At 38.1% G+C, this 14,607-nt stretch overlaps 1 protein-coding gene across 3 annotated transcripts in view; it reads right to left on the bottom strand.

Annotated features, from left to right (window-relative positions):
* LOC120530295 (desmoglein-2-like) overlaps positions 1-14,607 on the bottom strand; it is a 61,930-nt gene that overhangs the window by 30,935 nt on the left and 16,388 nt on the right. For 2 of the 3 annotated variants that reach the window (XM_039754665.1, XM_039754664.1), the window contains exons 3-6: positions 10,334-10,504; positions 9,936-10,085; positions 4,220-4,361; positions 2,278-2,438 (exon numbers count right to left, since the gene is read on the bottom strand). In XM_039754665.1, the coding sequence (XP_039610599.1) occupies positions 2,278-2,438; positions 4,220-4,361; positions 9,936-10,085; positions 10,334-10,504 (624 nt within the window). The remainder of the gene's footprint in view (positions 1-2,277; positions 2,439-4,219; positions 4,362-9,935; positions 10,086-10,333; positions 10,505-14,607) is intronic. The other variant, XM_039754666.1, reaches the window with a different exon arrangement.

Genomic DNA, 14,607 nt, shown 5'->3' on the forward strand with positions numbered 1-14,607 from the left:
TGGGATGGGGGACCCAACGCCGCCTCACATGGTGACCGAGCTGCAGGCTATATTACGTATATATGTACGTAAGTAGGATTCAGTTAGCGTTGGAAATCCGCGTACCAAATTTCTTGAAGATGGGCCCATAAGTAACAAAGATCGTTGGAAAGTTCAATATGGCGGCCGACGGTGGCGTCTTACCACTGAAATAAGTACATACATCGGTTTCGGTTAGCTCAGGGAAGCCGCCTACCAAATTTTCGTGAAGATGGAGCCATAAATAAGAAAGTTCAACATGGCGGATGTTGTCGACCATTATGACCGTTACGCGTAGAATTTCGAAATGAAACCTGCTTAACTTTTGTAAGTAAGCTGTAAGGAATGAGCTTGCCAAATTTCAGCCTTCTACCTACACAGGAAGTTGGAGAATTAGTGATGAGTGAATCAGTGAGTCAGTGAGTCAGTCAGTCAGTCAGTGAGGGCTTTGCCTTTTATTAGTATAGATATATATATCTGTCTAATTTTTACCCTTTTCACCATAGAGATAAACAGGAATTCTCAGGAAAACAAATTTTAAATTCTATCATACTGGAAAGGATTGTATAGAAATTTCTAAGGTTCTAAAACTCCACCAAATCTTAACCAGGGCAATACTGGCTAGAGAAACTGAGAAAAATTCAAGATGTAGTGGATCTTCCCAAGGATCTCTATGGTCTGCCAAAGTGTCTTCAGGAGAAAATATTTTCAGGAATCACAATGAACCCTAGAATCTGCTTCAAGTGTTCTGGAACACATTTCCGATGAGATATGAGTTAATCATGGATCCTTTTAGTCAAGAATCTGGGAGGCGCAAGGAGACATTTGATTATGACTGATGAAGCATTATCAACTGACAGAGGGACACAGAGAGACTCATCCTTTAAATTACTAAGGAATTTCACTTTGGCTGTTGTTGAAGTTAAATGCATATTCCAAGATTACTGCTTAGATTTATGGCCAGAAGTCAAAGTCCTGTTTGCCTTGTAAAGGAAAAACAGGGCAATGTAGCTTTGTCCTACAGCTCCATGAGCTGAAGCAGCATCCATATTGGAATATCTGAAGAGAAAAGAATTTAGTGTTTTGGAATAGCCTACGCAAAGTCTGGACCAAATGCCCATTATCATGCTACAATGAGACTTGAAATGTTTAAGGATCTGTTGCCATTTATTTTCATTATGTCTTTCATGATGTCATCCACTCCTAATACTAGAAATGGTCTCCCATTATGGCACCACTGATTAACAGGCATCAATTCATTATGTATTATAGGTCATCTTTTACAAGATTAAACAGTTATGGTGTGCCTGAGCTTTGTTTGTAAAATAAATAAAAAAACTTATCTCTCACAAGAATAATTTAAACATTACACTAATAGGAAGGCTAGCCTTATCCAATAACCTCCTGCTTCTATGTTAAGGTTTGATTTATTGTTAGCATAGTTTTCTCCCTGTCTCTTGGTAAAATGATGTTCAGCCAATGTTACACTCTTTATATGTGAAGATGTACTTGTTGGTCACAAGATGAAGCAGTTGTGTGTTGAGGAGTGGAACTAAATTACACCCCAGCACTGAGAAGGACTCTTTAATAACTCCTTGTAATTGCAGTAATTGTTGCTAAAGTTGGCTTAATCCTTTATTGTTCTTTCATGTGGAGCATTGGATACTGCATACCTTTCCTTAATAAATAAATGAGGTCAGTTTTCTATGGAATCTAATTTTAGGTTAATTCTCATTAACTTTACTGTGCAAACTAAGAGCTAGTGCATAGAATGAATCCATTTGTTACAGGAATGCAAGTGCAATGTTATGTCTGGTCTGAGTCTGGTCTATAAGATCTGAGAGAGAACATGCCACTTGTGTGGCTGAGATGGGACATTTTTTATTGCACTTACAGATGAGTCCTCGTTTTTGACTCAAAAGCCTTCAAGATACAATTAAAATATTTAAAAACATTGCTAACCATTTAAAAAGTTGCAAAACATAGCGAAAATGTACGAGGGACGTTCAAAAAGTTTCCATACTTTTATATTTTTGTTGGAAACGGTGAAGGTGGGAGGAGTAGTAATTGGGCATTAAAAAGTTGTTGCGAAGCTGGGAAAATTGCATCGCAAATGAAGGTGACTATGTAGAAAAGTGATGTCATTTGTTTTTGAAATTCTTAATAACTAGAGTTAAAAAAAAGTGCAGAATCTTTTTGAATGTCCCTCATAACTATCAGTAATAACAACGTCCATAAAAATTTTGTAAAATTATTTACCTCCCTATCAGGAGAATAACCACCCAGAATGACTTTATCATTGTCAATGAAGAAAGTTACTCCATCATCAGGAACCTTGTTCAGTATTTGATAAGCAAGCTGAGCATTAGCTGTGTTTTGGTCATCACCATCTGTTGCATTAAGAACTAATACAACAGTACCTATAAAAAGATAAAAAAGGAAACTGACATATATAATAATTTCTTGATAAAACAGTTTGAATTCAAAAGTAAGGCAGTAGTATTAATATAAGAAAATTATATTCTTTAATTGGATGGTATTTCATAACTTGAAATTTCTCCAAGTTGCTGGACTTTTTTTTGTATTTATTTCTTAGCAGTTTACATGTTTAAATACTAATGCGACCTTGTTATGCTGCTTGAGGAATATAAAAGGGAGTTAAATATCCATCCATCCATTATAGAACCCGCTATATCCTAACTGCAGGGTCATGGGGGTCTGCAGGAGCCAATCCCAGCCAACACAGGGCGCAAGGCAGGAAACAAACCCTGGGCAGGGCGCCAGCAGACCGCAGGGCGGGAGTTAAATACAAAGTGCAAGATCCATGCAACAAGAGGATGTTTGGATAGAGATGTTTTCAAATGACCAGTTCTATATACAGTACTTAATGTTAAGACATGTACTGTGCTGTAGATTTCCCAATGTACCAAGGTTCCTCTGCAATAGTTACCTTATAGCCTCTTGTTTGTCTAGAAATGTCTTTAATGTTCATAGACGTTATGCACCTGAAAATTACAAGAGTAAGGTCTTTTGGAGCTATATGCCCTGATATTGCAGGGTGTGTCCTTAAATTCTGTAGGGAAATGCCCTGAGAGAAAAAAAAAGTTATTATGTTCTTGAAGGAACATACTGTACACTACACCTCAAGGATGACAGTTAGATCTTATGGTTCTGATAAAATGAGTCACTATGGCGAAAGAAAATATAGGCTTAAAAGACACAGAAGACTGGTGGGTATCCAGTATAACTCCTCCAGACTTATAGCATAGTGATCAGCAAGGTCATTCTAAAAAGGACATATGAAGTTTTCTGGCTAATACTGACAGATGTTAGACTGAAACATGTCTTGCACATTTGACATTTACAAAACCATTTAGGATTCAGCAATGTAGATTCCCTAATGTCTGCTTAATGCCACTGTAAGTCTGAGGGTTGGAGATCTGTCTTCTTTCTGTGATCAACCCTCCTATGTATATATTTAAGTTAAGGTAAATCATTGGATGTATGCAAATGATAATCACTATATGTGACGTATGTCCTTCCATCCATCCATCCATTATCCAACTTGCAAAATCCTAACTACAGGGTCACGGGGGTCTGCTGGAGACAATCCCAGCCAACACAGGGCGCAAGGTATGAAACAAACCCCAGGTAGAGCGCCAGCCCACCGCAGGGCACACACACGGGACAATTTAGAATCACCAATCGCAGAGTACCCCAGAGGGCACGGGGAGAAGGGGGAATGGGAGGAAGCGAACCCGGGTCTCCTAACTGCGAGGCAGCAGCAAAACCCACTGCGCCACCATGCCACCCTGTGACGTATGTGTGTTTTGTTAATTTGTTGTCATTTGTTGACAAATCCCAATTTCAAAAGTGAGGAAAATATAATTGTTTTTGTCAGGATCACTCAAAATAAATTATTTTATTGTGATTAATATTTCGCTCACTGAAACAGAAAAACTAGTGACATGCTAATTAGGATAGCCTGAGTGAAACTACCATGCATAAATAAAATTATAAATAAATCACTTTGTAATTTACTACAAATCCTACATATAGTGCATGCATTTTGTGAGTTTCTTTGCTGAGCTTTCTAGTAGATGTGAACGATGTATTAGGAAACAATTGCATAAAATAAGCAAAGACCATCTGCATCCAAGAAACAAATGAATAAGGCCAAAAAAAAATGACAGTTTCTTGCCTGGTTTGCTCAATTCAGGAACTTCTGCATGTAATGGTAAGGGAAAAAATGGAATGTTGTCATTCACATCATCGATAAAAAACTCCAGGTCTATTGAACTTTCAACCATTTTTCCGGTACTGTCATATGCATGTCCTTTGAGCTGCAATAAAACATATAATATAGTACATATTTGAAGGAAATAAGACATGCAGATCAGTTCTAATTAGTTTTACAGTCTTGTGGCGGGTAAGAGGAGTCAGTTTCCTTACAAAGTCAGGCCCTGCATAAATATTATTGTTTAACAAGGAGTGGCTTAAACCATGGGACTGGAGTAGACCCAGAACCCTAGATTGGTCTACTCATCAAATAGGTGGAGTTAACAATAAAAGGTCTGTGTACAGTTGCAGTGCTACTGCATTTTCTTCTTCCTTATTCCTCTTGTAAGTGTCATATGGGATGGACAGGCATCCCAAAAAGGAGAAGGGAGGCCACAAGTGGACAGACAGGCATCCTGGCCGAAAGAGAGAAAAGTGCCATACCCAAACAAAACCTCCTCAGGTGAATGGACAGGAATCCCGGATGAAGGAGAAGAAGGCTCCTTGCCCAGACAGGAAGCCCCAATAAATGGACAGGTGTCCCAAATTAAAATATGTGTAGTACCTGTCGGCCAGGACAGAAGAGGAGATCAGGGAAGGACTGTTTCTAGGGGACGTTTATTCACCCCAATCGCTAAATGGCAGTGGTCCTCTATATCAGTGCCCATTCGGGAACGAGCAGGGAATGCTGGGTACTGTGGTCTGAAGTGCAGCCCTGCTGGGGTTCATGGGCACTGCAAGAGAGTGCTACAGGGAGATGTACTCCGTGTAATGTGGGACTTCCATGGGACCCAGAAGTGGTTCCAACGTGCAACAGCTCTGGCACTGGAAGTGCTCCTGGGTCCTCAATAAAAGGGACCACACTGTCTTGTTCACTTAAGTCGGAGCTCGGAGGAAGGAAGGCAACACTCGGCTGGAGGAGGGCAGTGCAATGGAGAGAGGAGATGTGATTGAAGGAGAGATGATTTGTGCTTGTGCTTATGTATACAAGGTATTTTGTAATAAAACACCCATTTATTTGAACCCAGGACTATCTTGGTGTGTTCATGTCGGGGTTTGAGGCTCTCTGGCTCCCCCTTGCCTTCATACTCTATTATTGCAGATTTTTGACACAGTATCTGTTGAATTCTTTGAGCAAAATATAATATTAGACCAAAAAACATGGAATACATTTTCTTACACTAGGACAGAAACAGGTTTTATGAAGGAGCTGGGTGCTGTACTAGAGAAAGAACTATAATATCACAATTGTCTTTGAAGGATGCAAAACAACAGAAAGACCACATTTGTAATTTGGGAAATAAATTTACATGTGTTCATTATTAAACTTTTAAAATTCTTTTCATTTTTATTTTATTGGTTTTATTGAAATCACACAACATTCCATACAAATAGATCAATTTTACAAAAATAGGATTGAAAACAAATCAACCCCCACCCCTGAGAAAGAGAGCATGGGCAGAAGAATAAAACTTAAACCCAGTAAAAAATAAATAAATAGATGAATTAATAAGTGAATATACAGTAGATGAATGGAGAAGAAAAAGAAAAAGGAATTGGGAGAGAATCTGCTTCCTCAGTGCTTTAAAACCTTATTCTAAAATGTTATTGATTGGATCCTGCCAGGTTTTGAAAATTTTCTGAACAGATCCTCAAAGTGAGAATTTGATTTTTTCCTATAACATCAGTTAAACTTTTAAAATCCTACTCTGCCCAGAAAGATTCTGTGTAAAGAACAGCTGTTGATGCTTGATATGAGGTTTAGGCTGAGTTCGCAGTGTGATGAATTTGACATACCTTGACATACTGTATAAACGGGTAGATCTGGGCTGAAACAGGAGCTTATTGATGAGTAAGGACTTAGGAGGGAGGGGGCCACTGGGCTTGAACCATTAGTTGAGCACCACCTAGGTTTTCTGAGGAAACCACAGCAGCACTAGTACAGTAAATAATGGCAAAGCTTAAACCTGAATAGTTACTACACAATAGTACAAGTAGTGCAAAAGAATTCAATAGGAGTATGACCACAAGACCAACTTCATCAAACCTTCTCACATGAAGCCCAGAAACAATGAGATATGATTTAAGCACATTTATATTAGGTAGAATGGCCAGTGGGGCCTGGGCAGTCTTTTGGCCTTGGTACTCCTGCAGATTTTTTTTTTTCCATTGTAATTCAAGCTTTTTGTTTTCTTCTGTGCTCATCTTTAGAGACTTACATCATAATACTGTATATAATGACAACACTCTTCTACTAGTTATATATGCATGTTTTATAAGATTGTGCAGATTTGTTATCTCTTTTTTACTTGGTTTTTCTTTTCTAACTTTCTATTTGACATCTGTAAAGCATTTTGAGCCACACTTTTTATATTAAAATGTACTATAGAAATATCTGTTGTTGTTGTTGGACAGAAGCACAAACCACAGAAGCAGCATTTGAGATTATGTACAATTGAGAGAGGTGGACAGAGCATGCAATGACAAATCTAAGAATTATATTTGATAGCCATCAGAGCACAGAATGGCAATTGTCAAATTGTAGCGGGGCTACATAGTAATAATGTATTCGATGTATGTGCTGAGTGCGTGTTATTTCCATTGTCCCGTTTACTGTTCGTTATGTGTACGCCAGTGAATGTTGTCCCCGTAAGTGCAGAGGGGACGGATGAGGGAGAGAGACCGCAGCCCCAGGATGGAAAGCACCTGTTCACGTTCAGTTACATCCGGCTCTTTACTATTTAAACGATCAGGAGGGAAAGAGGAAGAGAGAGGAGGCAGGAGAAAGACGGAGATTTCATTTAACAACAACAGATCATCAATTCCTGCTATTTTTCACATCGCGCATTGTAACCTGTTTGTTTCTCATTCTGCCGGATTCACTACATCATCACCAGAAACCACGGGGTTGGACTTCATTATCCACCATACGCCAAGGAAACACGGTGAGATTGTTCCATTTATTCGGGAGATTCAAACACATCCATTTTTTCTGGATCAATCATCTGTATTCAGGACAGTAATATACCCGGACTCAAGTTCACATTCATTTTCATTTCAGTATTCATTCATTATTGTTATTTGTGTTTGTTATACGTTACAGGGGCAAGGGAGGGTTTGTTATTGTATATATGGTGTTTTCATGTTGCTGCTTTGATGGACGGATATACATATCTATATATATATATTTTCTATGTGTGGAACTTGCATTTTTTGTTATTGTGTTTCATTTAATATATTTATACACCTATTTTACATATCTGCTTTTGTGTGCTTGTGTTTAAACCATCGATTGAGGGGGAAATATTATTTGTTAGAGTTACAGCTTGGTATTTGTAGGTCCGTAATTCAGTAATTCATCCAGGCCGCAGGTCTTGGTAGTGTAGCTGCCGGCTGGGTAAGGGGTCAGCTATTAAAAAATATTAAAAACAAATAGAGTCTGATCCTTCAATTATCTGTTTTAAGAGAAAGAGATTAAAAGAGAGAGAGAGGGAGGAAAAATATTTAAAACATTATTCTGGTTAGTAGTTACTATTATAGTATGAGGTATTTTCAGCTATTCAGGTTAAGCTAAGAAAATTTTAAAACAAAAAATAAAAATAGATAAAAACAAATGTAAAAAAATACAATAAAAATAGAACATATCAGTGGGATTACCTTTTCAGCAGTTTTTAGACCCTGAGCACTTTTGTTAGGCTACCAATAAACATTTGCTGTATTTTCATCAGAGGAATTACATGAGGTTTGCATTGCTTCATTATCAAATGACCTTTCCAAACCATGGGATTTAACAACGACAACATTCTGACCAGGCAAGTAAGGCAAGAAGGTTGTCAATAAAATGAAAACACTTTACAAGTAAGCTGCAACATTTTTCACTCATGATTCGTAAAGCCCCTCAAACAAAGGTTTTGTCGATCAGTACATTTCCACATTTGGCTTTTAAATTATCATATGCAATAAGTGCAAATAAAGGCAGCAGATCATCATAACTGACATCAGACCACATGATCACCCTGTAGTTTGGTTTGTGTGTAGTGCTGATGAGTTGCTGTGCACGTCTGTTTGGTTCAGCCTCAATTACATCTACTCTTCTGTCACTTATGAACAGACTCTCTACAGAATCATTTGTATCTGATACATCTGCCCTGCAAATCAGTGCAACTTTATTACACCACACACATTTAAAAGTGGCATCTGCATATGCAAAATCGTCACCTTTTTATGTCTGTCACTAAAACTACAATTAATAATACTGTCATTGAAGAACTGTGACTATTACAGCACAAAAAAAACAATTTATTCTGCATCTGCTTTCCATTCTGATAGCCCACAGTAAGGTTTCCTGCTACCACAAAATACTGTCCACCAATTTATTAGAGATGTGTAAATTTGGGGGTGAAAGTGTGCGTGGACAACTAGTTAGTCAGAGATAAATGGAAAGGGATTAAAGAGGACTCGATCAGCCAATATAATGGCAGGAATACTTCTTTCAAAAACTAGGAACACGTATTTTTTCATTCACCTTGATTAATTTTGGAGCTCCTGTGGAAGCCATGTTTTAGGGTATGTAATATAAAAAAGTGCTCCTGGTTTAATGGAACATTGATCTGCCAAACTGAACACAAGTTCATGTTTCTCCCTTAGCTGCAAGGCTGGTGAAGGTTGATTTTCTTTTCTAGCTTTTCTCTTTCATAAAGCTCTTTATTGGCTTGATCTTTCTCTCACTATGAATTAAAGTGTTTTTCCCTCTGATTATTCAACTCTGGGGACTTACCATGTATAAGTGCTTCTGCTTATGACAATACTATGAAAGAAGGACACCCCGGTATAAGGTAAAATGCAGAATAACAGAGATTTAGAGCTTACGTGTGCCTTTGACAATCTCAGAACTTAGAGATTTCACTTACTTGAACTCACTGACTTAGAGTATGTGTATTTAGCTTCAGAGCTAACTGGAAGTGTATTTGCCATCCCCTTTTAGAGGCACATCTGTCATGGCTTTCAATACGTAATGAATTTCACAGTTCATCAGCATTGTGCATCTCTACATTCATTAAATTATTTTAAAAAGTACACTTTGTTCAGTTTAATTTAGTTAGGGTTCTCCCTAAATATGTTCACAAGTTAATCTTTTTGTAATTAAGAAAAAGTATGAACAATTTGCCTCTACCAATCCTGCTTAACTTCCAGTAAGGTACAGGACTTGGAACATGCAACTTGCACAAGAGTTTAACCATGCACGTATGTGAAGAGAAACACATTAATAGAACTCGATATTTACTTCCTGTAGCTATGAGAAAGAATGTGGGCAAAAGGACCAAAGTGGGAAAGACTTCAATGGCTCAAAACAACAAGGACACATTAGTAAATGCTAGATAGATAGATAGATAGATAGATAGATAGATAGATAGATAGATAGATAGATAGATAGATACTTTATTAATCCCAAGGGGAAATTCACAAATGCTGTTTGTGCTACAAAATGTCACACTCTGATCTTTCAAAGACAAATAATCTTCCATGTATTTTGTGCAGGACCTCTGGCGTCTGCTTGGGAGTAATTTTATAAACTTAAATAATATAAAAGTAGTTTATTTCAGGCAGCTGTATTTCTGTACACAAGTCAATGCACTTACTTTATATTTAGAGCATTCCTCTCTGTCCACAGTTTGAGTAATGTTGATCTCACCAGTTTTTCTATCAACAATAAACAAGTTGAACGGTGCCTCTGTGGCTCCTTTTCCTGAAATTTTGTAGTAGCTGACAGTGGGCACATCAGACCTAATCTGTTAAAAAATACATTATGAACAAAAAAAAAACTTCAGTAATTGTATCAGCAATATCTTTTTATTAGAGAAATATTGAATATATAATCTCATGCAAAGTAAATCATTATTTAGAGAAATAATAAACATAATTGTTAAAGCTGTTTTAAAATATAACATATAACAGTAGATGTATATTCAAAAAAATATGAAGATTTTCTGAAAGGCATAAATAATACTGTATTTATAGAGAACTGATGATATATTACTTTCATAAGAGGATTTTTACTATTAAAATCTTCATTTTCTTTTATTGAAGTTGATGGTGCAATCCATTCCCTTTTTTGTCTTTGAAAAACTTCTGTGTCATTATTGTGGAATAAGGCTCCATTTTGAATTTTAAGAACTTCTAATATAGCTTCTCCATATCTTAGAAATACCTAGAAAGAAAAAAAATCCCAAATTTTAAATATTTAATTAAATATGTTACTATTAACAATTATTTATTTTTATTGTTATCTGTTATAAAAGTTAAAATATTAGCTCAAGACTCCAATTTCCAAATGTTCAGAGCACGTAGCTAAATTTATATCTTCTGGAATGAGATGACCACTTCTTCTACCCTCCTCTGCTTACCCTAAGACAGTTATAATGACATATTTTAAGAAGTCCATCACTGCTAAATCATCCGTAATCCATGTAGTTCTCCCACCACTGCCATCCAAATCCTCTGAACAAAATACTAAGCAAATAAATAAGTAAGTAATCAACAAATAAACACCAACACTAAACTATATACTTGCATATACTGTCTATACAGTATAATATTTACTATACCTATTTTTATTTATTTGGTATATATATAGGTCCAGAATAACAACATATATATTTATATCACAGAAGAATAATAAGAATAATTACACATGTATAGCAATTTTCATGGCGCTCAAATTGGTTTACATAGACAGAAGAATAAAACACCCATTTATTTGAACCCAGGATTATCTTGGTGTGTTCATGTTGGGGTTTGGGGCTCTCTAGCTCCCCCTTGTCTTCATATTCTATTATTGCAGATTTTTGACACAGAATGTGTTTAATTTTTCGAGCAAAACCTAAAATTAGACCCAAAAATATGGAATACATCTTCTTACTCTAGGACAGAAAAAGATTTTATGAAGGAGCTGGGTGCTATACTAGAGAAAGAACTACAATTTAACAAATACACACCAGCACTAAACTATATACTTGCATATACTCTATATACAGTATAATATTTACTATGCTTATTTTTATATAGATAGATATATAGATAGATACTTTATTAATCCCAATGGGAAATTCACATAATCCAGCATACTGCTACAAAAAACAATATTAAATTAAATAGTAATAAAAATGCAGGTAAAAACAGACAATAACTTTGAATAATGTTAACATTTAAGGGGTGGAATTGAAGAGTCGCATAGTGTGGGGGAGGAACGATCTCCTCAGTCTGTCAGTGGAGATATATACTGTATATATCAGGGGTGCCCAATGCGTCGATCACGATCAAACGGTAGATCGCAAAGGTAGTGCAGGTAGATTGCGTTGCATTCAAAAAAAATTTTTTTTAAACGTTAGTCTATCATATATCCCCCCTATGGCATTTGCCACTTGATTGACATACAGGGCGGCCAGTCTGAGATCTGTTCTCATCTAACACACTGGTCATCCCGCACACACAATCAAACGTGCGAGCTACTGCAAAACTCCAGCTGTGATCTAGTTAGCTTTCCAATTTATATCGACTAAAGAAGGGATTTAAAAAAAAATTGTTTGGGGAGGGTATGGGCTGGATGTGGAATTGGAAGAGGATTTTTTCTCACAATGTCACAATCGAAGTGCGTTTGTCTGATCTGTCAATCTATCATTGCTATTCCAAAGAAGGAAAATATGGAAAGCCATTTTTGAACTGTTCACAAAAACTACGAAACTGACGTCCTTCCAAAAAGCGATCTGAGAAAGAGAAAGGAGAGGGAACTAAAATCGCAGTTAATCGGACAGCCATCATTTTTCACTCGGCTGATTTCAAAAGCTCCTTGACTGCATTATTTGGCTCTACTTATTTATGCGAGTCAGCCTTTTCCTACATGACGATTATTAAATCCAACTACTGTAGTGACCATAAATGTATTGAATTGTGCCATAAAGGTTATTCAGTTATGCAAGGTACGACAACATACATTTTATGTATAAAGTATACTCGGTATATAGGTATATATATATATATATATATATATATATATATATATATAGTGACAGATTAGGTGCTTGCTCGCACCCTTGCACCCTCAGACACCACGTCAGACACCAGGTAAAAGTCCAATAGTGATATTTATTATAACAATAATGTGCACAAAGCACTCTCCTCTCCCAAATACTCCAATAATAATACAATAAACCAATAATAATCCTCCACTCTCCCAGACGCTTAGCCACCCTGCCTCCCAACTCAGCTCATTGTCTGGAGCGAGGCACCGCCTTTTTATAGCCCTTGACCCGTAGGTGTTTCTGTCCCAACAGTCCACAGTTCCTTTTTCCTTCCGAGTCAGGGCAATCAGTCTTTTACTTCAACCCGGGAGCACTTTGTTCCTTCCCGTCACATGACCGTGACGTACCCCCGGGTCATAAGGCACAAAAGAGCCCATAAGCCCCCCCACAGCGACTCCTGGTGGCCCCCAAGGTATCCATCAGGGCTGTGTATAAATGCTACAAAGTCCATGAGGCCCTGCTGGACCTCGGGGCACTATCCTGCTGTCGGAAGGGCTCCTCCTGGCGGCCTGGGGGTGAGGACCGGCATGAGAAGCCGGCAGTCCTCCACAATATATATATATAGTGTGGCAGTAGGGGGCACTAGTGCTCCCTTGAACCCTCAGGTACAACTCCAAACACCAGGTAAAAGTCCAAGACTTCTTTATTTCTTCACAGCACAAAGCACCCTCCACACTACTCATATATTTCACTACTAAATAAACAATCCACTAACTACAATAATCACTCCTCCTCGCCCAGACACTTTGCTCCTCTCCCACCCAGCACAGCTCAGTGTCTGGACTGAGGCACCGTCCTTTTATAGCCCCTGTCCTGGAGGTGTTCCTGTCCCAGCAGTCCACAGTTCCTTATTCCTTCCGGGTCAGGGCAATCAGTCTTTTACTTCAACCCGGGAGCACGTGATTTCTTCCCGTCACGTGACTTCTTCCCGTCACGTGACCGTGACGTACTCCCGGGTCATACGGCATCACAGAGCCCATAAGCCCCCTCACAGCGACTCCTGGTGGTCCCCAAGGTATCCAGCAGGGCTGTGTATAAACACTACAAAGTCCATAAGGCCCTGCTGGACCTCGGGGCACGATCCTGCTGTCGGGAGAGCTCCACCTGGCGGCCTGGGGGTGAGGACCCGCATGGGAAGCCGGCAGTCCTCCACAATATATATATATATATAATTTTTAATTCATTTCGACCTGGTCATTTTAAAAGTAGCTCGCAAGCCAAAAAAGTGTGGGCACCCCTGGTATATATATATATATTTAGGCCTAGAATAACAACATATATATTTATATCACATAAGAAAAATAAGAATAATTACACATGTATAGTATTTTCCATGGTACTCAAAGTGGTTTACATAGACAGAAGAAGAGCTCCTTCAACCCCAACCATCAACAGGATGCAGCATCCGCCAGGATGATTCAATGGCAGCTATTTTTTCGCCAGACAGAAACAATCATTATGATAACCTGATGTAAAGAAGGCAGGTGCAGTATCAACAATGGCAGAAAATAACCAGAGGCATCTCTGCATTCAGGGCACATAGGGAATGTATGACACAGCCCACCTTCTCCCAGCAAATGTTGTTGTTCTGCCAAAATCAAATAAATAGTACTTGTCTCAGTTATTTAATGTTTTCTTAAAACATTTCCGGAAAACTCATCTTACTCATTATCATCAAAGTTTTCCATGTTTTCAATGATAAATTAAATGCAGTTTCTTTTCTAGAAAAACATTTCTTTATGAAGCCTATGTCATGCATGCATATCAGAGGATCACCCTCTGAGTTCATCCCAGGAATGTGCTACCACCCCAAGCCAAAAGGGGGCACTGCTGCTAACTGTCTTGACTTCTTCCTCCACAGTGCAGAGAAACCTCCCAGTGAGGGCAACTGGCTCCATCCTTTCTGCTTCCTGGGCCATAAAATTGAGACTACTTGGAAGGAGACATCACTACTTGTTCACGTAACCTAAGCATAAGAGCTCCACAGCTAAACTATAATCGACAAAGCCATTCAGATTAACCTAACCATCGTGTAACAGTGGAAACAATTTTGTTTCTTTTTCGATAAAACATTATATCTTGTTTTAGTTAAAGCCTTCAAGTAAACAGGGATAGCCGGGTTTGCATCCCAGAAATTCATCAAAATATCAGCCTGTCATTGCCTTGGACAACCACACACATGAAATTTCCCTTGTGCCTGGCACCATTAGCATTACTTTGGACCCTGTAGTTT

This window comes from Polypterus senegalus, chromosome 5 (assembly GCF_016835505.1).
Source record: "Polypterus senegalus isolate Bchr_013 chromosome 5, ASM1683550v1, whole genome shotgun sequence".
NCBI classification, from domain to species: domain Eukaryota; kingdom Metazoa; phylum Chordata; class Cladistia; order Polypteriformes; family Polypteridae; genus Polypterus; species Polypterus senegalus.